We start from the raw sequence: 23509 nt of genomic DNA on the forward strand, positions 1-23509 counted from the left end.
TGTCCCGGTCTGTCCGTCTGTGTGCAGTCCCGCTCGCCGGCACCAGGCGGCGGCAGCGCTGCCGGTGCGTTGGGCCGGGCCGGGCGGGGACCGGAGGGGACCCTGTGCCCCGGCCCCCAGCGGCACCGTCCTGTTCCCCGGCCGGCCCGCTCCCGCTCCCGCTCCCGACCCCGCTCCCTCTCCCCTTCCCCTCCTTCTCCCTCCCCGGCAGCGCTGCCTCGCACCGGGGAAAGGCTCCCGCCACAAAATTCTCTTTTTCCTGTTTTCCCCTTTAAATTGGGAGGGGTTTTCAGCGGTTCTGCTCCCCGGGCAGGGGCTGAGCTCGGCCTGGGCTCAGCAAAGGGCTGAGGAGCATCCCCCCGGGAGCTGCATCCACCGACGAGTCGTTCTGCAGCCGGAGCTCTTTCGCTGCAGCATCCTGGTTATGAGAAACCCCTCAATTCCCCCCGCTAGGGAAATGAGAAACCCCTCAATTCTTGTCTGAGCCTCGTGTTCCCACTCTGCACGGAGCACCCCCCCCCCCAAGGCCAGAGGCGAGCCCTCCCCCCATCCCCCAGCCTGGGCTCACCCATCGGAGCACCTCAGCGGCTGTGGGGAAGGGACCCACGTCCTGGGTGAAAAGGGCCCGATATCGGGGCGAAAGGCCCCGAGAAGCAAAGCGAGACAGCCCTCAGCAGGGTTAGACCCGCTGCAGAGCGGCCCATACCTCCGTGGGGAAAAATCCTGGGAAGTTTTGAAGCTCTCTTTAAGGGGAGATGGGTCCTGAAGTGAAAAAAAAGAAAATATTAAAATAGTAGGAGAGAGGGAAAAAAAAAAAAAAGTATTAAATTAAAGCAGCCCAGCTTGTTTCTAGGCTGGTTAAGTCTATATGTGAGAGCTCACATCCCTCTGAAACTTGGTGGGTCCGTGGAGCTTCCCTGCGGATGCACAGCCTGTCCCGAGGACCGGGCTGGGTGCAGAAGGCAGCTCCCAAATGTGCTGCCCATGTGTTTCGCCATTTCCCATTGAATTTTAGACTAGCCCAAGCACCCTGTTCCCATTTAGCCGCATCGCTCGGCCCTAAAATCCCTTTGAGCACGAAAACGCCCCTGGGTCTGCAGCGGTCTTCAATTTAAAGAACAAATCCAATCGCCTCCGGTTCGAGCCGGCCCATCTGCTGCCAGGGGCCAGCGCGACCTCGGCGCTGCTGGGTGCTTTTTTTTTTTTTTTTTTGGTCACCGGTTTGATCACAGCAGACGGAAGGGACACGTGTCGGGGAGAATAACCTCTTCACCCAGCTTGGAGAGGCTCTGCGGGACAAAGGCTGGCGGGAGAGCTTGGAGCCAGGAAAATGTGGCTAAAAGCATATTTGCTCGGAGAGGCTGTCAGGGGGAGACAAAGGCAGGAAGCCGATAAACGCAGGGAACGAGGCTAATTGCTGGGATTAGTCACCCCGGAGCATTCGGGTGCTGCAGAGGTCAGGGCTGGAGGCCCCAGGGAGGTCAGGCGAGGAAAGATGAGCTGGAGAGAGAATTTGGGGAGAGCCTTGGATTTGGTAGATCCATGGGAAGGGCTGTTTGGCCAAAGGGCAAGGGAGCGACCAGGACCTGGATCCCAGCTCTGATGGTGCTGCCAGGGCATGCCATGGGGTCCCAGCTCCCCCAGGACTCCCTGCTGGGGTGGGCAGGTCCCAGGGACACCTAATTCATACAGCAAGTAAGCCTAATTCTGCAGAGGGTTTTTGATTCAAGGTATAGACACCCAGGGAAGTGTCTCAAAGCTGCATCAGCTCAGCCCAGTGAATGTCCGGGACCAGAGCACTGGGATGGGGATGGGGTAGGACTGGATCTGCTTGGGGTGGGGGGGGGGGTGATGGGGAGAGGTAATCTGTCCCTTTGGTGTTTCGCGCTGTAGGAAAAAAACCACGAGGATTCCCCGCCCAGGAACACAAGGGCATGGGCTGATTTTATCTTTGCTGTGAACACGCTCCCTCCCTGCTGCCCCGGCGGATGCTCCCAGCCCCAGCACAAACCCATCCGGGCTTCTCCGGATGAAAATCCCCTCTGCCAGGGAGTTTGCTTGGAGCCCGGACCAAATAAGGAACTTGTGGCTTAATCTTAGGGGAACGGTGCGCGGGAATCAGTCCGTGTCAGGCACGCTCCCCGCGAGCTCCCTGCGAGCTCTATGCCCGGCTCCCGGCACGCCGAGGGGCTCGCGGGGCTCGGCACGCTCATCCGGCAGCTGCGCTACCAAAAACAGCTTTGCGGCAATATTTAGAGAGACGAAGGAAGGAAGGAAGGAGAGTCCCAGAGATTAAAAAACAAAACAAAACAAAACAAAAACCTTTTCTTTACCTTTATGTCTTAAAATACATTCTGAAACCTGGAGCGATCCTTTGGGCTGGGGCTCAGATGCCTCGGGAATTTTTTCCACGTGGGAGCGGTGTTTTCATCCTGCAAGTTTCCGGGTCCCTGGGGTGTTGGGAGAGCCGAGCTCCACCACCTTTCCAGCTGGGAAGGCTCAGCACTTGCTATCTCACCTTTTAGAGCAGCAGCTTGATTATTTCTTCTCTCCATGCACGGAGCTGCTTTCCCACACTTCTGCTCCAGCTGAGTCGCCCAGGGCCAAGAATTCCTCCTATATTTTTATAAAAAAACTTGGTTTTTTCCATATTATGGACCCACCTGTGACTTAGCACCCCGTCTTCCCAGCTCTCCGTAAGGACAACCTCTCTCCCACAACATGTTTGATGCCCTGAGCAGAAAGATCCGTGCTGGGTCACAGCTGGAGTGTGTGGGATGGAGCCTGCGTATGGAAATCATCTGCAGCGTGGGTGGACACCCTCCAGGCGCTGCAGGCTGCCGGGCCTGGACCAGGAACCTTGGGTGCGGGTGGGTGGCTTGGGATCACCGGGTGTCCGGTGGGTGCTCTTGCTGCTTGGGGGCCGGTGGCCTCCAGACCCACCTGGGCAACAAGGGCATCCTTGAGGACTCACCTGAGGAGCAAGTCGTGATGTACCTCCCGGTCCGGACCCGCCAGGGAAGGGTGTCCCTGCGGATGGGAGCGGTGGGCCAGGGCGAGAAGGTGGTGAGTCACGAGGCAAAGATGATTCAAAGAAGCGAGACCAAAATCCTTGAGAAAACCCTTCCCAAAAATGGCAATGCCGAGAGAGCTGGGTGCTGCGCTGGTGGGAATCAGCCCCCGCTGCCGCGGCTTCCCCGCTGTCAGCACCCGGCGGGATGTTCCCAGGAAAGAAAACAGCCACGGGGAAGGCAGCGAGCCCAGCCAGGAGCTACGGGCCCCTGGATGAAACTACCGACAGAGGTACCTCGACACGGCCCGAGGGGAAGCAGAGCCACCCCATGGGGAGGGGCATGGCCACCCGGCAAGTCCCCCATTGCCCCAGAGGTTCTTCATGCCACCGGCGAGCTGGGCTCAGCTCCACGTTGTGGAGTCTCAGATGGCTCGTAAGGATTGAGCTCAAGCCCAAGGCTGTGCCCACCTTCTCAGGCAAGGGGGCAGCTAACAGGGCCTCATTCCTCTCTCTGGTTTTACAGACCCTCAGAGATGCTGCCGTCGGATTTGGCTGAAATCAGCCAGCAGATTCCAGTTATTAAGGGGAGGATGGGGAAGGGAATCCTGTCGACACCTCTTTTTCTTTGGACATGAGGCCAAGAAGCTTGTGCGTGCTGATTCAGGGGGCTCGGATGTGGCAACCCCTTCCCTGCGAGAGCCCTTTCCAACCAGAAGGATGTTTAAGGCACTAATTTGTTGCCCTTCCTGCCAAAATAGCTCGACCCCAAGCAGGGCTGGCTTCCGATAACCAGGAGGAGAAAGGCTCCCAGGGGATTATGACGGTGACCCACTAACCCGGCTGGCAACAGGACACTGCCGGCAGAGCCCACACCAGAGCCGTCTGAAACTCTGCTCTTACCCTCGCCACACACCATCCCTGCTCCTGCCCGGCATTCCCAAAGGCCCCATCGGCCCCGCTGCATCCTGCGAGCCCTTACTTTCTGCTGCAGCCCCCAGCCCTTCTCCTGTCACCGGGAATCAAGTTTCCTTTCCCGGCTGCCCTGGGAGAGATGCACGTTTCCTGCTGCTGCTTCCCTTATCTCCGCTGGCCGCAGCGGCTCAGTGATCCCAGGGCTGCCAGGGCTTGGGGAAGAGGCTGCCGGGATTTCCTGCCCGAAACGGCCGCCGCGCCATTCCTGCCCTTCCTCCTCCTCGCTGGGAGCCCAGGGCGAAGGCGAGCCTTCAGCAGGGCAAGGGGGGGGGGGGTCTGCCCCCACCCCTCCCCCAGCAGCCACATCTGGCAGGAGCCTGGCGGGGGGGTTTGCCGGGTGGTGAGAGGTTTGTCCCAGTTTTCCCGGTTTAGCAGAGTCCTGAGTGTGCGTGGTGACAGGGACTTCTGGGTCCGGCTGGAGCCCTCCCCAGCCCCGTCCCGCAGACCATCCTCCTCCAACTCCAGCACATCTGTTTCCGCACAAACTGCCACCAAATAAATGCCGATTGATTTGTTTTTATGCCCAAGCTACAAGAAGAACTGACACCTCCCCCCCCAGCCAAAGGCTCCGCTGAGGCACATGGAAGCGATTACAGGGATCAGTCCCTGCGGGCATCTCCTTTCCAGGCACATGGTGTTGGGCAAGCACAGCCTGTCCCCATTCCTATCCCCATCTTCATTCATGTCCCTATTCCCACCCTCATTCATATTCCTATCCCCATCCCCAACCCCATCATTGTCCCCATTCCCGTCCCCGTCCCCATCCTCATCCCTGTCCCCATCCCCATCCTTTTCTCATCCCCATTCCCATCCCCATCCCCATACCCATCCCTACATCCATTCCTGTCCCCATCCTTGTCCCTATCCTCATCCCCCTCCCCATCTTTGTCCCCATTCCCATCCCCAGCCACATCTCTGTCCCCATCCCCAACCCTATCCCTATCCCCATCCTCACCGCTGTCGCCATCCCCATCCTTTTCCTCATCCTCATTCCCATCCCCATGCCCATCCCTGTAACCATTCCTGTCCCCATCCTTGTCCCCATCCTCATCCCCATCCCACTCCCCATCTCCATCATTATCCCCATCCCCATCCTCTTCCCTGTCCCCATTCCTATTCCAATCCCCATCCCTATTCCAATCCCCATCCTCATCCCTGTCCCCATCCCGATCTCCATCCCCATCCTTGCTCCCCGTGAGGCTCCCAACTGCTCCCAAAAGCCGGAGGGATGCCCACGCCAGCAGGGCTCCGCTCCTGGTGCCAGGGCACGACTCTAGCTCTTCCCGACTGCCGCTTTTTTAACTGGCTGGTGCCGGTTTTGCCGAGGAGGTGGTAAAAAAGCAGTTTTTAAAGATTGTGCCGAAAGCCTGGCAGCTGCCCCTTCCATGCGGCAGAGGGTCCTCAGGGCCCCTTTCGCAGGGGTATCGCCCTCGGGACAGACGCTTGGGTGCATGAGGGTGTTTGAGGGACAAGGTGGATTTGTCCCCGCTGCAGGATGGGACCCTGGAGGAGAGGTGGGGGGGGGGGGGAGGAGTGGCAGAGGGGCTGTCGGCCCCTCGCGGTGCCCGATTTCCCAGGAGAGCCCGGGGGATGTTTGAGCTTCAAAGAAAAGCCTTTTTTTTTTTTTTTTTTTTGGCACGGGGAACTCCTCGAAGGCTGGGGACAGCGTCCAGCTGGCCTGAACCCCGCTCAAAGCCCTAATGGTTTTCCATGGCCAGGCAAGGAGTCTCCCTCCAAGGGCTGGAGCCGACGAGATGACTGCAGCCAAGGGGGGGGGGAGGCGGAAGCCAGTCCGGATGCGGCCCCCGCGGTCACACTCGCCAGGACAAGATGGGCTTCCAAACCAGCTCATCCCTGGTCCCAGCATGGGCAGGAGCTGCTTTCCAGGATAGAGGGGACAGTGGCCACAGTGACATGTCCCCCATCACCGCAACAGGGAGAGGGTGGAGAGCATCCAGCTGCTTCCCTTGCGAGGATTCCTGCCGGGAATGCCATGAATGTGTCCCTGATTTATTTCTCTCGCCAGCCCACGGGGTTTAACACTTCTCTCCTTGTTATCTGGCATTCCTGGGGCATGTATACGTTTTGGGACAGATGCGATACTAAATGCTGGCCCGGGGCCCAGGAAGTGGGAAGGGCTCCAAGAAGATGGAGTGGAGCTTTTGGCCGCTCCCAGCCTGGATTTCCAGGAGCACTCCGTGAGTCCGGCTGCTTGGATTTGGTGGTGGTGGTGGTGGGGGGGTGTCCTTTCGTCCCAACACCCCGAAACAAAGCCAAGGAGCCCCTCCAGCTGCCCCTCCTCCAAGCATTGACATCCCCCCCCTTCCCCCAGACTTCTCAGGATGGAGAAGGCAGACGATGGGTCTGAGAAAGGATAAACAGCGGCGACCGCTCGAGCCGCACGACGTGATTTTGGCCGGGTGGCTGTTCCAGCTTTCCACGCACCACCCCCCCCCCCCCCCCCAACCAACCCCCAGCCCTGTCCCCTGCCGATACGGAGTCACGGCTCAAGGGGAACCGAGGGGAATGGCCGGGGCCTCTCGCCCACGCTCCGGTCCCGACCCCTCCTGGCCGCGGGCCCGGCTCCGGGGGCGTCGCGGCGGCGGGGAGAGGGGGGACGCGGGGCCCCGGGGAGCGGCGGGGCACGGAGGGGAGAGAGGCGGGGGGAGGGGATCCCCGCTCTGCCCCCAACCCCGGGATGCCGCCGTGGTACCCAGCCCGGCGGGGGCGGCGGAGGTGGGGTTGGGGTGTGTGGGGGGGGAGGGTGTCGCATCCCGGGGCGGATTTTGGGGTAAGCCCCGATTGGTCGGGGCCGGGGCCGGGGATCCAATGGCGGGCTGGTCCCGCCCCCGCCACGGCGCGCCCCGTCCCGCCCCGCCGGCTCCGGTTCCCTCCGCCGGGTCGGGGCCGTCCCGTCGGGTCCGCTCCGCTCCTCCGCTCCGCTTCGCCCCGTGGGTGCCGTCGAGGGCCGGGGAGGGGGTGGGAGCCCCGCGGGCCGGCGGAGGGATGCGGCTGGCGGTGATGGTGGTGGCGGCGGCGGTGGTGGCGGTGGGGACAGCCCTGCCCCGCCGGGGGCTGCTGCCGCACGGCCCGGCCCGCGGCGATGCCCGGCTGCGGCCCGGCGACGACGAGAGCTCTCCCGGGCTACCGCTCCGCCGGGCCCTGCGCCTCTACGGCCGCGCCGCCCGCCGCCTCTACGTGAGTCCCCTCCTCCCCCCGGCCCCCCTTCCTCCTCTCCATCATCTCCCTCCGTCCCTCCATCTTCCCATCCCTCCCTCCTTCCCTCCCTCCCTCCATCCTGCTATCCCTCCCTCCACCCTGCTATCCCTCTCCCCATCCTTCTGTCCCTCTCCCCATCCTTCTGTCCCTCTCTCCACCCTTCCATCCTTCCCTCCACCTTTCCATCCCTCTCTCCTTCCTTCCATCCCTCCCTCCACCCTTTCATCCCTCTCTCCCTCCTTCCATCCCTCCCTCCACCCTTCCATCCTTCCATGCTTCTCTCCATCCTTCCATGCTTCTCTCCATCCTTCTGTCCCTCTCTCCATCCTTCTATCCCTCCCTCCACTCTGCTATTCCTCTCTCCCTCCTATCCCTCCCTCCCTCCATCCTATCGCTCCCTCCCTCCTTTTATCTCTCCCTCGCTCCCTCCTTCCCTCCCTCCTTCTATTCCTCCCCCCCTCCTTCTATCCCTCCCTCCTTCCGTCCCTCCCTGTCTCTCCATCTTCTCACCCTCCTCCTCTCCATCCCTCTGTCCCACCATCCCTCTCTCCTTCTATCTTTTCCCCCCTTGATCTTTCCATCCCTCCTCCCACTCGCCCCCTTTCTCCCCAGCCATTCCCCTCAACACCCAGCTCCCCTTCCTCCTTCACCCCTGCCCCTCCATACGTGTCCTGGCTGCACCACCACACGTGTCTTTTCACCATCCATCCCTTTTCCCCCTCCACCCTGCTCCCACTGTCCCGTGCCCGGTGGCTCCGGCTGCAGAGGAACAAGAGGGCTTTCTCCTTCGCAGCTGTTTCCCCGCCAGCAGCGGCTGCAGCTGGGATGGCCCCTGAGCTGCAGCTCTCTGGGGGATGGAGAAGCCCGAGGTCTTCGTTTTCTTCCTGGCCGGATGGGGCCACGCGGCCTCAGGGCTCGGGGAGGAGGGGGGACATGGTGGGGGGACACATGCTGGAGGCACCTCTGCAGCTCCTGAGCACCCTGCACTGCTCTCCCTGCAGGTGGGGACCAACGGGGTCATCTCCACCCAGGATTTCCCCAGGGAGACCCAGTACGTGGATGACGATTTCCCCACAGACTTCCCCGTCATCGCTCCCTTCCTGGCCGACCTGGACACCTCCAGTGACAGAGGGAACATCTACTACCGGCAAGACGACTCTCCGGCCGTGCTGGGCCAGGCAGCGGGCTACATCCAGGCTGGGTTCCCCCGCACCGCCAGCTCCTTTGTGCCCACCAATGCATTCATCGCCACCTGGGAGGACGTGGGTGCCTACCAGGAGCTCTCGCAGGACACCGAGCCCTCCAAGAAGGTGAGGCCAATGGGCTGAGGTCGGACGCCCATCCTACATGTCATGAGAGGATGAGCATCCCAAATGGTCGGTCTCTTCTTTCCGGGCAGCTGGATGGTGGGTCCAGCCTTGGATGAGCATCGGGGGGAGACATGGAGCTTCTCCTCTCTGCTCAGAGCTGCGGTGGCGGTGGGCCTCTTGGCTTTGCTGATGGGCAGAAGAAGTTTAGAGGTTGCCTTCCACTCTGTGCTTGGCAGCGCTCAGGCTTTTCCCTGCTTTTCAGGCAAAGCTTTACAGTGCTGGTGGCTCTGGATTTGAAGGGCAGAGTTGGGTGGGGAGAGCCGTGTCCCAGGTCACCCATCAGGCTCCAGACCTTTTGCCGGTGGCTTGAGGCTGGTCCTTCCTTCTGCCCGCAAGTTTATTAATGCCAGCGGCGAGGAACTGGCTTTAGAGTTTCCACCGTGGGTTGATTTTGTGTCTGGAAAACAAGCTCGTAGGTGGCCCGCCGGGTCAGGGAGGTGACCTGTGCTCTCTGCCCGCGGGCTGATAAGGCTCCTGCGTGGGTGGACCTACAGTGCTGCCTTTCCCTGAAAATGCTGGATCCGCTGCTGGGGCAGGAGCTGTCGCGTTAGGCTGACGACGTGCCGAGGAGATGACGGTGACGCTCTGCCGGCAGGACGGGCTTCTCGAAACGAGCTGAATGCGACGGAGCTGCGAGAGGGAAAAGTCGGGTGATGGATACCCAGAGCCACGCGATGGGTGACGGGCTCGCACCGCCATGGGGGCGGGGGCTGAACCCAAGGCCCCATCAACAGCCACCAGGTCCCCACGGGCCACCAGGAGCCGTCCCCCCTGTTCCGGGGCCCTTCAGTAGTGGGTTGCTGAGAGAGAAGCCAAGCAGGGGAAGAAATTGAGGTTTGGAAGGGAACAACGCACATTTTTTCCTCTAATTTAAAACTTGGGAAAGCAGCTGAAGAGATGCCATCAGGGGCCTCGCAGCGACCTCGCAGCCATCGAAAACGCAGCCTCCTCTTCTCTCCCCAGTTGTTGGGGTTGGTTTATTTTTTATGGTTTTGTTTCCCCCCCCCCCTGCCTCTGAGAAGTTGGATCAAGTTTTAAAACGAAACCGGTCTCGCTTGGAAACAAGCAGCTCTGGGGAAAGCTTCATTCAAGCCGCGCCGAAATGCAGCTTGTGCCTGTGCTTTGCTGAACTCCCCTTTAGCCAAAACTGCTAAAAAACCCCTCCCCAAACGCCACTTTTTTTTTTTTTTTTTTTCTTTACAAAATATGCCGTTTGTTGAAACGCTGCCCTCCCACTGCTCAGAACCCGGATTGACCTCGAAGCATTTACCCCTGGCTTTGGAAAGTCACGGCTCATCCTTTTTGAGCCTTGAAAGCAGAAACTTGGGTTAAGATGGGGGGGGGGGTTTAGAGGGGGTTAGAGGCTTCCCCTCCTCTCCCAGCCTTGGGGGTCCTGCCCTTCCGGGACCCCGGCAGCGCTGCCCTGTCCCTTCCAGCTCCTTGGGGACGCGCTCATAGTCCCTGCGGTGACATTTTTCCAGGGCTGCGGAGTGGGGTGAGAGCTGACCCCGCTTCTGCGAGAGCAAAAATTGCCCTTTGGGCTGGAATTTGCCCTTTGCAGGGAGCAAAAGGGTAGTGTGTGCGTGGGGGGGGGGAGGGTTGGCCCCCCCTCCCTCTGCCCTCCAATGCCACCACAGCAGTGTCACCCAGGGGGTCGTGTGTCCCCTCCGCCCCCCAACCGCAAGGCAAAATGAGTCCCGCAGCTGCTGCTGTGACTTGGCTCGTGGGGGAGGAATCCAACCCCGGGGCGGGGGGCGTGTTATTCCCCCCCCCGCCCCAGCTTTTTGGCCGCCTTTGCGTGGGGGGGTCTCTGAATGCCCGAGCGTGCGACGCACACAACAAGGCTCTTTATATCCTGCGGGGCCGCCAGGGGAAACCCTGCGATGCCCCCAAAACTGGGGCTGGCGCTGCGGGGACAGGCAGGGCAGGGCTGGGCTGGGGGGGGGTTGGTGTGGAGGGGGGGAGCCCCCACCCCAGCTGCTCGGGGGGTGAAAATGGGAATTTCATCATTTTTCCTAGGCTCGGGCAACCTTAACCATCTCCTCGGGAAGAGCTGCTCCTGTGCGCTTATAGCGATTTATCCGGGGAGCGGGACGTAGGCTGGGGGGCACGTGTTGGTTTCAGGGTGACCAGGGAGGGGGCGGGGGGGGAAATGCGTGTGGATTCTCCGGTGGCTCGTAAGGGTTGTGCTCGCCCCACAGCCGGCCCATCCGTGGGTTATGGCCACGGTCCCGCTCCCCGGCGCGGCCCCCGAGCTGGCAGGGCAGGCAGCCAGCGTGCCTATAGCGGGACGTATGGGTGTGGGGAAGGCGGCAGCACACGCATGGGTTTTTTTCCTGAGGAAACCAAGCTAAAACAGTTCTCAGGGCTAGGGGGGGCGGGGAGGCGGGGGGGTGGGGTGCGGTTTGCAGGTTTTCCTCCGGTGCTGATGGGACGGAGGGGGGGCTGCTGGCGATGGGAGTGAGGGGCTCCTGGGCACGGCACGGGGCTGTCACCGCCCTGCGTGGCAGCTCCGAGGGACACCCCTGAGGCCAAGTGGCTGAGGTGGGGGGCGGAGGGGGGGGTGGCCTGGCTGTGTCCTGGGCTCCCCGGGGAGGATGCTGTGCATCTGCCCAGCACGTTGCGCCGGGGTTTGGCTGTGCTCGAGCAGCTCCTGCTCTTCCTCAGGAGGTGTCTGCAGGCTGCTGGAGGGCTCTTTTGGGGGGCTTCCATGCCCTGCTGTGTGCAGGGGTGGGGGGGTGGGTGGCTGTCACGTCCCCAGTCCCCTTCCCTGTCTCAGTCCTCCACTGGGGTCTTGCCCTTCCATGATGTCCGTCTGTCCCGCTCTCCCCTCGGCAGCTCAACACCTTCCAGGCGGTCATAGCCTACAACGATGAGGACACCTACGCCATCTTCCTCTACCCCGACGGCGGCCTCCAGTTCCTGGGGACGCGACCCAAGGAGTCCTACAACGTCCAGCTGGAGCTGCCGGCCAGGGTGGGCTTCAGCTGGGGGGACGGCGATGACCCGAAGAGGGACGCGCTCTTCCACAGCCTGGCCAGCAGCGAGCAGGCTCTGAGGCAGCTGGAGCGGTGCGTGGGGCTGGGGCTGGGGGGAGGATGTGTGGGGCAGGCAGGGGCAGCAGGGTCACCTTCTCCAAGTTCCCAGAGCCTTTTAAAGGCTGGAAGAAGGAGGGGAGTGAGCTGGGGGTGATGGGTTGCACTGGGAGGGGGGGCTCAGCCCCACATGCAAGGGAGCTTTTTGGGATTTGTGGGTCCGTGGTTAGGGGACTGGGAGTGGTGGGGGCGACACCTTTGGGGTGGGTTTCCCCCCACGGCTGTGATGGACGTGTGTGTGTGCTGCTGTCCTGCAGGGAGAGCAACGCGGGGGTACCCGGCGTGTGGGTCTTCCACGTGGGCAGCGTGGCCCCCCTGGAGCACGTGGAGCCGGGGGGCGGCGGGGAACCCATCCCCCGTGTGCCGCAGAGCCCCGTGCATCGCGCCACCGCCCCCCGCCATGCCGACCACGCGTCCCCGGAGCTGCCAGCGCGCCAGGGCTCAGGGGTCACGCCATCGCATCCCCACCACCCGCCCCGCGCCCCGGCGCTGCTGGGCGTCGTCCCCAAGGGGCTGCCGGCGTCCCCAGGGCGGGAGCAGAGCCGCCGGCTGTACCCCGCCGGGGACAGCGGAGCCTGGCAGAGCTACTCTGCCAACCCCTCTTCCTACAGCTCCGGCCATCACGGCGTGGGCGTGGAGGAGGACGTGCATTTTAACCCTGACGGTGAGTGACGGGGACACGTCTCGTGGAGGTCAGCTCCCTAAAAAAGAAAAAAAAAAAAAAAAAAAAAAAAAGGCCCTCTTTGCTGCAAGCTCATCCCTTCCCGAGCAGCTGGGGCTGGAGCTGAGCGAGGGCTGGCATCGCTCCTGCAAAGCTGCTGCCCTTCCAGCTCCGTTCCTCCCGGCCAAATCCCGCTGCCAAGGGGCTGCTGGAGCCATACGGCCCCGCGCACCGGGTTTGCCGCCGCTCTGTCCCGTGTTGCAAGGAAGGAAGCTCCGGGAATGGGGATGGGAAGCTCAGGGGACATGTCCCGGCATGGGGCCGGGGCTGGGGAGCCGCCGTGGCATGGGGCCGGGGGAGCAAAGCCCCGTCTTTGTGTCTGTGTCCCAAAAATACGCAGAAATTCGATCTCTCGCCCTCTGTCAGCTCTGCCTGAAATCAGGCAACAGGTTTGACACCCTCAGCATCCTGGGGCGGCTTTCTTGGGAATCGCTGCAGCCGGCTGTCCACTCTCCCCAGGGTGTTTTTGGGACCGGGGGTGGCATGGTGCCCACCCTGAGGAAGGGTGGCTTGGACCCCGTGTCCCCAACCCTTTCCCCTCGGCCCCAGGGTTCACCTACAGCGCGGCCAGCAGGGAGACGTGCGCCCGGCACCACGGGACCTGCTCCCCGCATGCCTTCTGCACCGACTACGCCGCCGGCTTCTGCTGTCACTGCCGGGCCACCTACTACGGCAACGGGCGGCAGTGCCTGCCCGAAGGTACGTGGGGCGGGTGGCGGGGATGGGTGCCCCATGCCTGGGTGGCCGCTGCCAGGGGTGCCCGTCTCCCTGCCCAGGGGCCGTGCATCGCCTCAACGGGAAGGTGAGCGGGAGCCTGACGGTGGGACGGGCGTCCGTCCGCTTCCAGGACGTGGATCTTCACGCCTACATCGTGGGCAGCGACGGCCGAACCTACACGGCCATCAGCGGGGTGCCCCAGCCCGCTGCCCGTGCCCTCCTGCCCCTCCTGCCCGTCGGAGGGCTCTTCGCCTGGCTCTTCGCCCTGGAGGAGCCCGGCTCCGAGAACGGCTTCAGCATCACGGGTGAGCGGGGGCGCGGGATGTGCCACCACCGTGGCCCGTTGCTCCGAGGGACATGGCTCCCCGTGGGGTGGCCTGGCGCAGATGCGGGGTGACGCGTGGCTTGGGCTCCTCCGATGACCTCCCCCCGTTCAGCTGGCCGTCGCCTCCCTCGCGGGTGTGCCGGAGGAGCCGGGAAGGATGCTTTGGGGAACGTATCCCTAAAAATCCTACAACCAAATGTTCCCTTTTCCTGCCCAGGCGCTGAATTCACCCAGAGCCTGGAGGTGACCTTCTACCCCGGGGAGGAGAAGGTCCACATCACTCAGACAGCCGAGGGCCTGGGGCCGGACAATTACTTAAGCCTTAAGACCCACATCGAGGGCCAGGTGCCGTTTCTCCCGGAGAACGTCACTGTCCACATCGCTCCCTACAAGGAGCTCTACCACTACTCCAGCTCAGGTAGGAGCCCATGCTCACCCCCATGCTCGGCTTCTTGCATCCCCATCGCTGCGTGCCCCCACTTGGAGCTGCCCAAAACCACCACCGTTCCCAACATCCGAGAGACGCCGATGCTGAAGCCCGTTTTCCCCCCTCTCATCCCATGGGGTTTTTCTTGCTGTCCCGCAGCCGTGATGTCCTCTGCTCACCGGGAGTACGTCCTGGCCGCCGGGACGGCCAACCACACCTTGTCCTACCGCCTGCACCAGAACATCACCTTGGCCGGCTGCCCGCACGCCCGCCTGCCCGCCCGGCAGCGGCTCAGCGTGACACGTGCCTTCGCCCTCTACGATGGCCACGAGCACGTCCTGCGCTACGCCCTGGCCGCCCGTGTCGGCTCAGCGCCAGGTGAGCTCCGTCCGGGGGATGCTGCCGGCCCCCCGCCCGCTCCCAGAGGCTGCAGCATTGCTCACTTTGCCCAAAAAAGAGGGGTTTGGGACGGCTGCAGGAGGGGTGGTACCGGGTACATGGCCGTGGGTGCCTGCGCGGGATGAGGGTGCAGCGGTGACGCCTGTGTTGGGCTTACAGGAAAGATGGGGACAGACTTTTTAGCAGGGCCTGTTGCGATAAGACGAGGGGTAGTGGTTTTAAACTGAAAGAGGGAAGATTTAGACCAGATATAACGAAGAAACTTTTTACGCCGAGGGTGGCGAGATGCTGGCCCAGGTTGCCCAGAGATGTGGGAGATGCCCCGTCCCTGGAAACATTCCAGATGGGGCTCTGAGCAACCTGATCGAGTTGAAGATGTCCCTGCTCATGGCAGGGCCATAGGTGGCCTTTAAAGGTCCCTTCCCACCCAAACCATTCTGTGATTCTTTAAGTGGGAACAGCCATTCCCTCTTCCCCGTGTCTCCCAGGCCTTTTCCCCGCTAACGTCCGTCCCCTCCTTGCCTGCAGACGATGTCGAGAATCCCCCGGTGAACCCGTGCCACGATAACACACACGCCTGCGAGGCGACGGCACGCTGCCAGCCCGGTGCGGGGATGGAGTACACATGCGAGTGCCCGGCCGGGTACCGCGGAGACGGCCGGGGCTGCCGAGGTGAGCGGGGGCTGCGGACGGGTGTCGGGGGGGGAAGGCTAGTGCACCCCGTCCCCCACGGGGCACCGTGGTGGCCACAGCTGTTTGGGGTGCTGGGACGTGCAACAGCATCGCAGCACCCGCAGGCTCAACAGCTCCTGGAGCTGCACCGAGGATTTGGGTGAATCACAGGGGGAAACTGAGGCAGGGTGCTGGGGGGCTGCCGGGGAAGTGGAGACGTGGGACGGGCAGCTTGGGGCGGGATGTCTCCCCTAGACCGGGAGCAGTCGGACGCCGAAACTGGGGGTGTCCCACCACCACTGGGGTGCCCGGTGTCTCCCCTTTTAGATGTGGACGAGTGCGCGGAGGGCCTGAGCCAGTGCGGCCCCTTCACCCTCTGCCTGAACGTGCCGGGCAGCTACCGGTGCGAGTGCCGCAGCGGGTACCGGCCGGCGGAGGACGGGCAGGCGTGTGTGCGTAAGTGACAGCCCCACGGCTCGGGTTCTCCCCCATCCCTCTGCCCCGTGGGGCTCACCCCGGCCACCCCCTCACCCCTCTGTCCCCGCAGTGAGCGACCCCTGCGAGGATGGGAGGAACCCCTGCGCGCCGGGGGACCGGGCGCGCTGCCTGCCCCGCGCCGGGGGACGCCCTGCCTGCGAGTGTCTCCCCGGGTACAGCGGCGACGGCATCCACTGCGCCGGTACAGGGGGCACGGGAGGGACCGCGGGGTGGCACCGTGCCGGGGTGCCCTGCCTGGCTGATTCCCATCCTCCCCGTGCACAGACGTGGACGAGTGCGCCGAAAACCCGTGTCACCCAGCTGCCACCTGCTACAACACGCCAGGCTCCTTCTCCTGCCGGTGCCAGCCCGGCTACAAGGGCGATGGCTTCCAGTGCGCATACGGTAAGGATGCCCGGCTTGCCACTGCACCGGCTCTGCCCAGGGTGGCTTCCACCGTCCTCACTCTGCCGTTGTTTTGGCTGTCCCGATGGCGGAAGGGAGCATGCAGCGGCTTACGCCCTGCCAGCACCAGCAGCTCTACCCGCGGGCGGTGCCGCCGGGACCCTCGCCTGTGGGTGACGGGCACGTGCCCCAGTGCGACGAGGAGGGTCGGTACCGGTCCCTGCAGTGCCACAGCAGCACCGGGCACTGCTGGTGCGTGGACGCCGCGGGGCAGGAGATCGCTGGCACGCGGACGGCGCCGGGCAGCACGCCGCCGCGCTGTGGGAACCCAGGTCTGTGCCATTCCGAGGGGGCGAAGGGAGGTGGGATGGGGCCTTGGGCATCTCCTTGGCATCCGATGGGATTGGCAGGCACCGGAGATGCCCTGGGTTGTGTTGGGTGGCGGAGGGTGTTGAGAGGATGCTGGAGAGGCAGAGCCCTGCCTGTCCCTGCCCATCCCGCCCAGCTGTCACCAGCAGAGTGGGGTCAGGGGGGCTGCGGCCCGCAGAGGGGGCTCTCTGCCCACCCGCCTGGCTGGGGGCTTCTCTGCCATGGCCTGGGTGCCAAACGGGTGGTTGGGCACCTCAGGGGGCTGCTGGGCCTTTAGGGCACCCTGGCCCATGGTGGTTACGGTAGCAATGTCCATGGGGGCACCTCCTGTGTCACCTTGCCATGGAGGGGACAGCCATGGGGTGCCGAGGGGAGGACTGCAGAGGGGCAGCCCCCAGCCCCTGCCCCAAGGGGGGAGATCAGGTGGTGCCGGCAGAGTGTCACCCACCACCCGCAGCCCTGGGTGAAGCGGGGCCAAACTGGGGCGGCCAAGTGGGTCCAGGGGAGCTGCGCGGCACCCCCTGAGCCGGGGGCGGGGGCATTTGCTGCCGGCAGAGGCCATCCAGCGGCTGACCCCCTGTGAACACGAGCGGCTCTACCCGCGGGCGGTGCCACCGGGACCCTCGCCTGTGGGTGACGGGCACGTGCCCCAGTGCGACGAGGAGGGTCAGTACCGGCCCCTGCAGTGCCACGGCGGCACTGGGCACTGCTGGTGCGTGGATGCCGCGGGGCAGGAGATCGCTGGCACACGGACGGCGCCGGGCAGCACGCCGCCACGCTGTGGGAACCCAGGTCTGTGCCGTCCCCTCCCCATAGCACCCCAACCCCGTGGTGCTCCTCCAGCAGCCTTAGCATGGAGGGGCGCCCAGCAAGGAGAGGGGGACCCGGGGGCTCCGGCAAAGCCCCGAGTCCCCCAAACTTGCATACGGGGAGGGTGACTGTTGCCCTCCCCACGCCAGAGCCCACGGAGCGGCCCCGCACCATGTGCGAGCGCTGGCGGCAGAGCTTGCTGGAGCACTATGGCGGCAGCCCCCGCCGCGACCAGTACGTGCCGCAGTGCGAGGCGGGGGGAGAGTTCACCCCACTGCAGTGCCACGGGGACAGCGGGTACTGCTGGTGCGTGGACGAGGGCGGCAGGGAGATCCAGGGCACGCGCTCGGAGCCTGGCAGCACCCCGCCGTGTAAGAGCTCGGCACCTCGAGTGTGACACACACATTCCCCCCCCCGAGTCCATCTGCCACAGCATGGCCTCCTGGAGCTGCACCGCACCCTCGGGTGCAGAGCCGAGGGGCTGATGCTCCCTGAGCCATCTCTCTCCATGCGCCCCCCCCCATTTATGTGCCAGGTCTCCCTAGCGTCGCGCCGCCCAGCGTCCGGCCCTCACCCCGGCCCGATGTGTCACCACCGGCCACGGGGACCTTTCTGCTCTACGCTCAGGGACAGCAGATCGGCTACCTCCCGCTCAACGGCACGCGGCTGCAGAAGGAGGCGGCGAAGACCCTGCTCTCCCTGCATGTAGAGTATCTCCAGCGCCGGGGTCGGGGTGCAGGACCAGCGGAGGGACTTAGGGACAGGCTGATGCTGCGACTCCGTGTCCCGCATCTCCCTGGACCACTCTTGTCTTGAGCTGTGATGGTTTGAGGGGTCGCCTCCTGAAGGTTGCTGTTGGTTTGTGGGGATGCTGGCCATGCCTTGGAGCTGAGATGGAGGAGGAGAGCTCTCCCCTCTTCCTCCAGCTGTCCCCAGCGGAGGGATAAGTCACAGCCGGGGGCTGCCTGTGAAGTGAAGGAGCACGGGTGCTCGCAGAGGTCCCCCGGCCATCTGTCATGGTCCCCCGGACTGCCAGCCGCACGTCTCTACTGTAAAACTTTTCCCTTCCTGGGACTCCTCTTGGAGCGTGGCCATGTCCATCTCCAGCCAGGCCAGACCAAGGGAGAGGAACGCTGCAAGCCAGGCCACGACCCTCCCTGAACCCCGGGGAACCTAAACACCTTGCCAAGTATTCCCTTTCCCCATCCTGAAGGTCATTCCTTCGGGCTGGCTTGGCTCTCGGAGCTGTCTCTCCTTCAGCCAAAGGGTTCCAAACCCATCTGGACGTGGGTGTGTGCCTGCGACAGCTGACCTGAAAACCTCTGCTGCAGGATTCAGCCGAGGCGGGGGGGGCGGGGGGCGAAGTAGGAACCCCTCGGTGTTGGGATTTGCTGGGGAAAAAGGGATTTGAGCGTCATGCCCTGTTCTTGCACCTTGCAGAGTGCTCCCAGTGCCGGCTGGGGGGCTAACGGTGCTCATTGAGCCTCCTGGCGATGGCCCAGGCAGGATTTCACCCCGTGTCCCTTTCCCAACCCTGGCAGGGCTCCATCGTGGTGGGGATCGACTATGACTGCCGGGAGAAGACAATCTATTGGACCGATGTGGCCGGACGGACCATAAGCCGGGCGAGTCTGGAGCCAGGCTCTGAGCCAGAGACCATTATCAACTCAGGTGCGTTCCCATCACCAGTGACATCCGCCCAAAGCCACATCGGCGGGTCCACACCACTCCGTGGCCATCGCAGCGCTGGGGCTGTCCTGCTTTGGGGTCCTCTATCCGCGCTTGCATCCCTTGGCTGCGGGTCAGGCGGGTCTGGGCACTGTGACAGGTCCAGGAGCTTCATGTCCCCAGCCACCAACCACGTCTGTCCCTCTGGCAGGTCTCATCAGCCCCGAGGGGCTAGCAGTGGACCACCTGCGCCGAGCCATATTCTGGACCGATAGTGGCTTGGATAAGATTGAGCGAGCCCGGCTGGATGGCTCTGAGCGACGGGTGCTCTTCGATACGGAGCTCGTCAACCCCCGGGCCATCACGGTGGACCCCGTCCGAGGGTGAGCAGCAGCAGTTCCGAAGGGATTTGCATGCAGGGATTTGCAAGGTGCAAGTTGGACACACGCGGTGGTGGCTGAGGCCCCATCCTGACCCTGGGAGCAGCTCTCCTACAGTGCACACCCCGTAGGAGGGATTGGCTCTGTTCCCCACCTCCTCTTTTATTTAATAATTCAGGATTTGGCCAAACCTGCTGTTTCAGTGTCAGGATGTATATTATTTTTAAAAGCTTTGAAACACGCCTGGCGTTGGAAAACACAAGCTGTGCCTCTAGGGTGCTGTTGCGATACAAAATGTGCTACTCCTAAGACTCGCCCTCGTCTAGGAGCTACAGTTTGGGTCGTAAACATGTTTGACATAATCATTCTGGTTTTCTTTTAGAGATTTTTTTCAAATCAAATAAAGATTTATCTCAGGCACCCTTCAGGGGGAGAGCCAGGCCTCTCTCCTGACAAGAACCAGTAACAGAGAGCCAAGCCAATCATCTCCTACCATTCCTTACTGTTGCGTGTCCTGTTTGTTCATATGATTATTTCCCAAGCAACCTTTACTGGACGGACTGGAATCGTGAAGCACCCAAAATTGAAACTTCCACTGTCAACGGAGCCAACAGGAGGGTCCTGGTGAACAAGGACATCGGTTTGCCCAATGGCCTGACCTTCGACCCCTTCTCCAAGCTCCTCTGTTGGGCAGACGCAGGTAATTTCACCCAGGACCAGTCAGACTACAACACGCGAAGCCTCCAGAGGGAGAAACCAGTTATATAGAATCACAGAATGGTTTGGGTTGGAAGGGACCTTAAAGCTCATCTAGTTCCAACCCCCTGCCCTGGGCAGGGACACCTCCCACCAGCCCAGGTTGCTCCAAGCCCCGTCCAGCCTGGCCTTGAACACCTCCAGGGATGGGGCAGCCACAGCTTCTCTGGGCAACCTGGGCCAGGGGCTCACCACCCTCACAGCCAAGAATTTCTTCCTCAGATCTCATCTAAATCTCCCCTCTGTCAGTTTAAAACTGTTCCCCCTCGTCCCATGGCTCCACAGGATCCACAGGATCAAGAGTCCCTCCCCAGCTTTCCTGTAGGCCCCCTTTAGGGACTGAAAGGCTGCGATAAGGTGTCCCCAGTCTTCCCCAACAGATGGCTTTACGGCATTGCTACCTGTGGGCTTCTCCGCCCCCTTCCACTGTCCTGCCCCGAAAGACTTGGTGTGATGGGGTTGGGGGACTCATAGCATGAGTTGCTTCTACACCCTTAGGCTGGGCAGCTGTTTCAAAATTTAGTGAATCCAAAGAATGTGTTTGGTGAGGGTTAGTGTTTTTTTGTTTTTTGTTTTTTTTTTTATGGCCCGATAACTGTCTTGTGTTTAAAAAAAGGAACGAAGCACCTGGAGTGCACATTCCCTGACGGCGCGGGCCGGCGTGTCATACAGAACAACCTCAACTACCCCTTCAGCATCATCAGTTACGCCAATCACTTCTACCACACTGACTGGAGACGGTAAGGGAAGAAAACACACTCCTTCCCGTGGCCGGGAACGCTGCGCTTGGCATTTCCTTGGCCTCTGCCACTCCCTGCCGGAGTCACACTAGGCAGCAGCTTGGGGGGGGACTTCGAGCCAGAGGGGGGGGGGGAGGGGCGGAAAATAAACACTGTCCCCAGCCTGTTCCCTGGTCCCCAGTCCCGGCACCTCACCAGAGCGCTCTCTTGGGTCTCCTGCCATGCCACGTTCAGCAACACCCGCTTGTAACACCCGCATAGACAAGTGTACCCTCCGCTGGATAAAAAAACTGGCTGGATGGCTGTGCCCAGCGAGTTGTGATTAATGGAGCAAAATCTGGTTGGCGGCCGGTCACCAGTGGTGTCCCTCAGGGCTCAGTTTTGGGGCCAGTCTTGTTCAATCTCTTTATTGATGATCTAAACAAGGGGATTGAATGCACCCTCAGTAAGTTTGCGGATGACACCAAACTAGGTGGGAGTGTTGATCTGCTTGAGGGTCAGAAGGCTTTACAGAGGGATCTAGACAGGTTGGATCAATGGGCCAAGGCCAATGGGATGAGGTTTAATAAGGCCAAGTGCTGGGTCCTGCATTTTGGTCACAACAACCCCGGGCAACGCTACAGGCTTGGGGCTGAGTGCTGGAAAGCTGCCCGGCAGAAAAGGACCTGGGAGTGTTAGTGGACAGCCGGCTTAACATGAGCCAGCAGTGTGCCCAGGTGGCCAAGAGGGCCAATGGCATCCTGGCTTGTATCAGGAATAGTGTGGTGAGCCGGACTAGGGAAGTGATCATCCCCCTGTACTCGGCACTGGTGAGGCCTCACCTCGAGTACTGTGTTCAGTTTTGGGCCCCTCGCTACAGGAAAGACATTGAAGTGCTGGAGCGTGTCCAGAGGAGAGCCACCAAGCTGGTGAGGGGTCTGGAGAACAAGTCCTATGAGGAGAGGCTGAGGGAGCTGGGCATGTTTAGTTTGGAGAAGAGGAGGCTGAGGGGAGACCTCATTGCCCTCTACAACTACCTGAAAGGAAACTGTAGAGAGGCAGGGGTTGGCCTCTTCTCCCAAGGGAATAACGACAGGACCAGAGGAAACGGTATGAAGCTGCGGCAAGGGAGGTTTAGATTAGATATTAGAAAGAATTACTTTACTGAAAGAGTGGTCAGGCACTGGAACAGCCTGCCCAGGGAGGTGGTGGAGTCACCATCCCTGGAGGTATTTAAGAAACGTGTAGACATGGCTCTTCAGGGCATGCTCTAGTGCCCAAGATTATTGGTTTGTGGTGGGGTGTTGTGTGTGGGGTTGTGGGTGTGGAGTTTAGTTGGTGGGTGCTTTTTTTTGTGTGTTTTTTTTTGGTTTTTTTTTTTTTTTTATGTGGTTGGACTCGATCTCAAAGGTCCCTTCCAACCACTAAGATTCTGTGATTCTGTGATTCCGTAAATCTCAGCGCGGAACAGTTGTTTAGAAGCAAGCGCGGCTTCCTGGGAGGGACAGAAATAGCGGTTGGGGTTGGGTTTTTTTTTTTTATTTTCAATAAAACTTGGCATAAATGGCTGAATCTAGATCAAGTCCAAAGATTCCGTCCTCAGCCATTCCCTCTCCACCGCTGCCACCCAAGGCCCTTGGGGAAGTCGCCTCTATTCCCACTCCAGCTGGAAGCTCTCAAAACTTCAATCAAATCTTAGCAGATTACAACAAACACTTAAATGCTCGCCACACTTGGAGGAGATCCTTAGGGCGATAATCTCTCCTTGGAAAGCTGTCTCTGTGACTCTATCACCAAAGAGTAATGCACTGAATGAGCTGGATGTAGATTTTATGGGGCAAATTTCTTTCCACTTGCTCTGCAGGTGTTCGGGCCAATCTTTTTAGCTGCCTCTGCTCTTAAATACACATAGACGGGGAAAAAAAAAAACAAATCACCAAGTTTTATAGATGAGTAAAGCATTTCTCCCTCTTTTATCCCCAGGGATGGTGTGATAGCCATCGATAAAGAAACCGGCTCCTTTACCGATGAGTATCTTCCGGAGCAGCGATCACATCTCTACGGAATAACCGCAGTTTATCCCTACTGCCCTGGAGGTAAAGCACAAGAAAACCCACCCCCTCTTTATTGTCTGACAGCAGTTACACGCCTGACATGCTAAAGATGTCAATTTCTCTTTGCAGCAAGGAAATAGTAACTGCTATTTTGAGAAACAACGATCTTTGCACCCAAAAGAACTTCAGAGACCCAGAAAACTGTCACTGCATACAACTAAGGGGGGGGGGGGAAAGCCCTTAACCAAAGCCAATGAAGCGACCTACTTTCCTGCAAAAGATTTCCAAGTATTTTTTGAAGTTATACCTCAAGTCTTTACTACTGTATTTTTTTAAAAGTGAAAAACATTGATATATTGCAAAAAAGAATGGTCCTGTAAATCCTAGGCCATTACTCTAACTCTTGCTTATGCAAGCCAATTTAAAACGTAGCTTTCCTATTCAAATGTTTTATTTTATCAGAAGAAGAAGGGATTAACTTTTAATAGTTTTGACAATCTGACCAACGGGTCCTTTTATCCAAATATAAACGCCTATGGGGAGCTTTGGATTGCAGTATCTTGCTGGGTCTAAATAATCTACAGCCCTGAAGACAGAGACTGTGTGTGCTCCAGAAGCGTGCAGAACAGTGACACGATACGGCAAAGGCATTGACATTTTTCCAGAAGCCAATTCTGTATTTTCACCACTGCCTCAATGCATGTCTTTTAGTATTTATATTAGAAGAATATGCTAGAATTGATCTGTTCATGCGTGTTGGTTCTTCTAAGTGCCTTCATAGACCTACCCGGCGTAGACCGATACATGTTCAGAAATGCCATTTACGTTGTAATGCTTCACTTTTTCTAGGTTACTTCAATAATTGAATAAAATGGTTGTTTTACGTTTCCCTTTGGAGTTACTTTTTAAATATTTCAGTTGGAGGGCAGACTGTGGAGAAG

At 60.7% G+C, this 23509-nt stretch overlaps 1 protein-coding gene across 2 annotated transcripts; it reads left to right on the forward strand.

The window, feature by feature from the left end:
- Positions 1–6874: 6874 nt before the first annotated feature.
- On the forward strand, positions 6875–23457 carry NID2 (nidogen 2). 2 transcript variants are annotated; one of them, XM_074583541.1, is made up of 22 exons: positions 6875–7183; positions 8206–8514; positions 11413–11645; positions 11927–12333; positions 12940–13089; positions 13167–13412; positions 13650–13850; positions 14019–14237; positions 14787–14930; positions 15258–15386; positions 15478–15609; positions 15693–15812; positions 15908–16144; positions 16737–16973; positions 17141–17362; positions 17527–17696; positions 18533–18662; positions 18871–19042; positions 19582–19739; positions 20412–20535; positions 22498–22610; positions 22698–23457. In XM_074583541.1, exons 1-22 carry the CDS (start codon positions 6992–6994, stop codon positions 22706–22708), a joined length of 4056 nt encoding a protein of 1351 aa, XP_074439642.1. In that variant the 5' UTR covers positions 6875–6991; the 3' UTR covers positions 22709–23457. The 2 variants fall into 2 exon arrangements, with proteins under 2 accessions (XP_074439642.1, XP_074439643.1); XM_074583542.1 differs by lacking the exon at positions 15908–16144.
- The last annotated feature ends 52 nt before the right edge of the window (positions 23458–23509 follow it).

The sequence above is a fragment of the Larus michahellis genome, chromosome 4, assembly GCF_964199755.1.
Source record: "Larus michahellis chromosome 4, bLarMic1.1, whole genome shotgun sequence".
NCBI lineage: Eukaryota > Metazoa > Chordata > Aves > Charadriiformes > Laridae > Larus > Larus michahellis.

Coding starts and splice junctions, on each gene's coding strand:
- NID2 (XM_074583541.1), top strand. CDS start 6,992: ATGCGGCTGGCGGTGATGGTGGTGGCGGCGGCGGTGGTGGCGGTGGGG. Junction 7,184..8,205: donor GCGCCGCCCGCCGCCTCTAC/GTGAGTCCCCTC, acceptor CTCTCCCTGCAG/GTGGGGACCAACGGGGTCAT. Junction 13,851..14,018: donor CTACCACTACTCCAGCTCAG/GTAGGAGCCCAT, acceptor GCTGTCCCGCAG/CCGTGATGTCCTCTGCTCAC.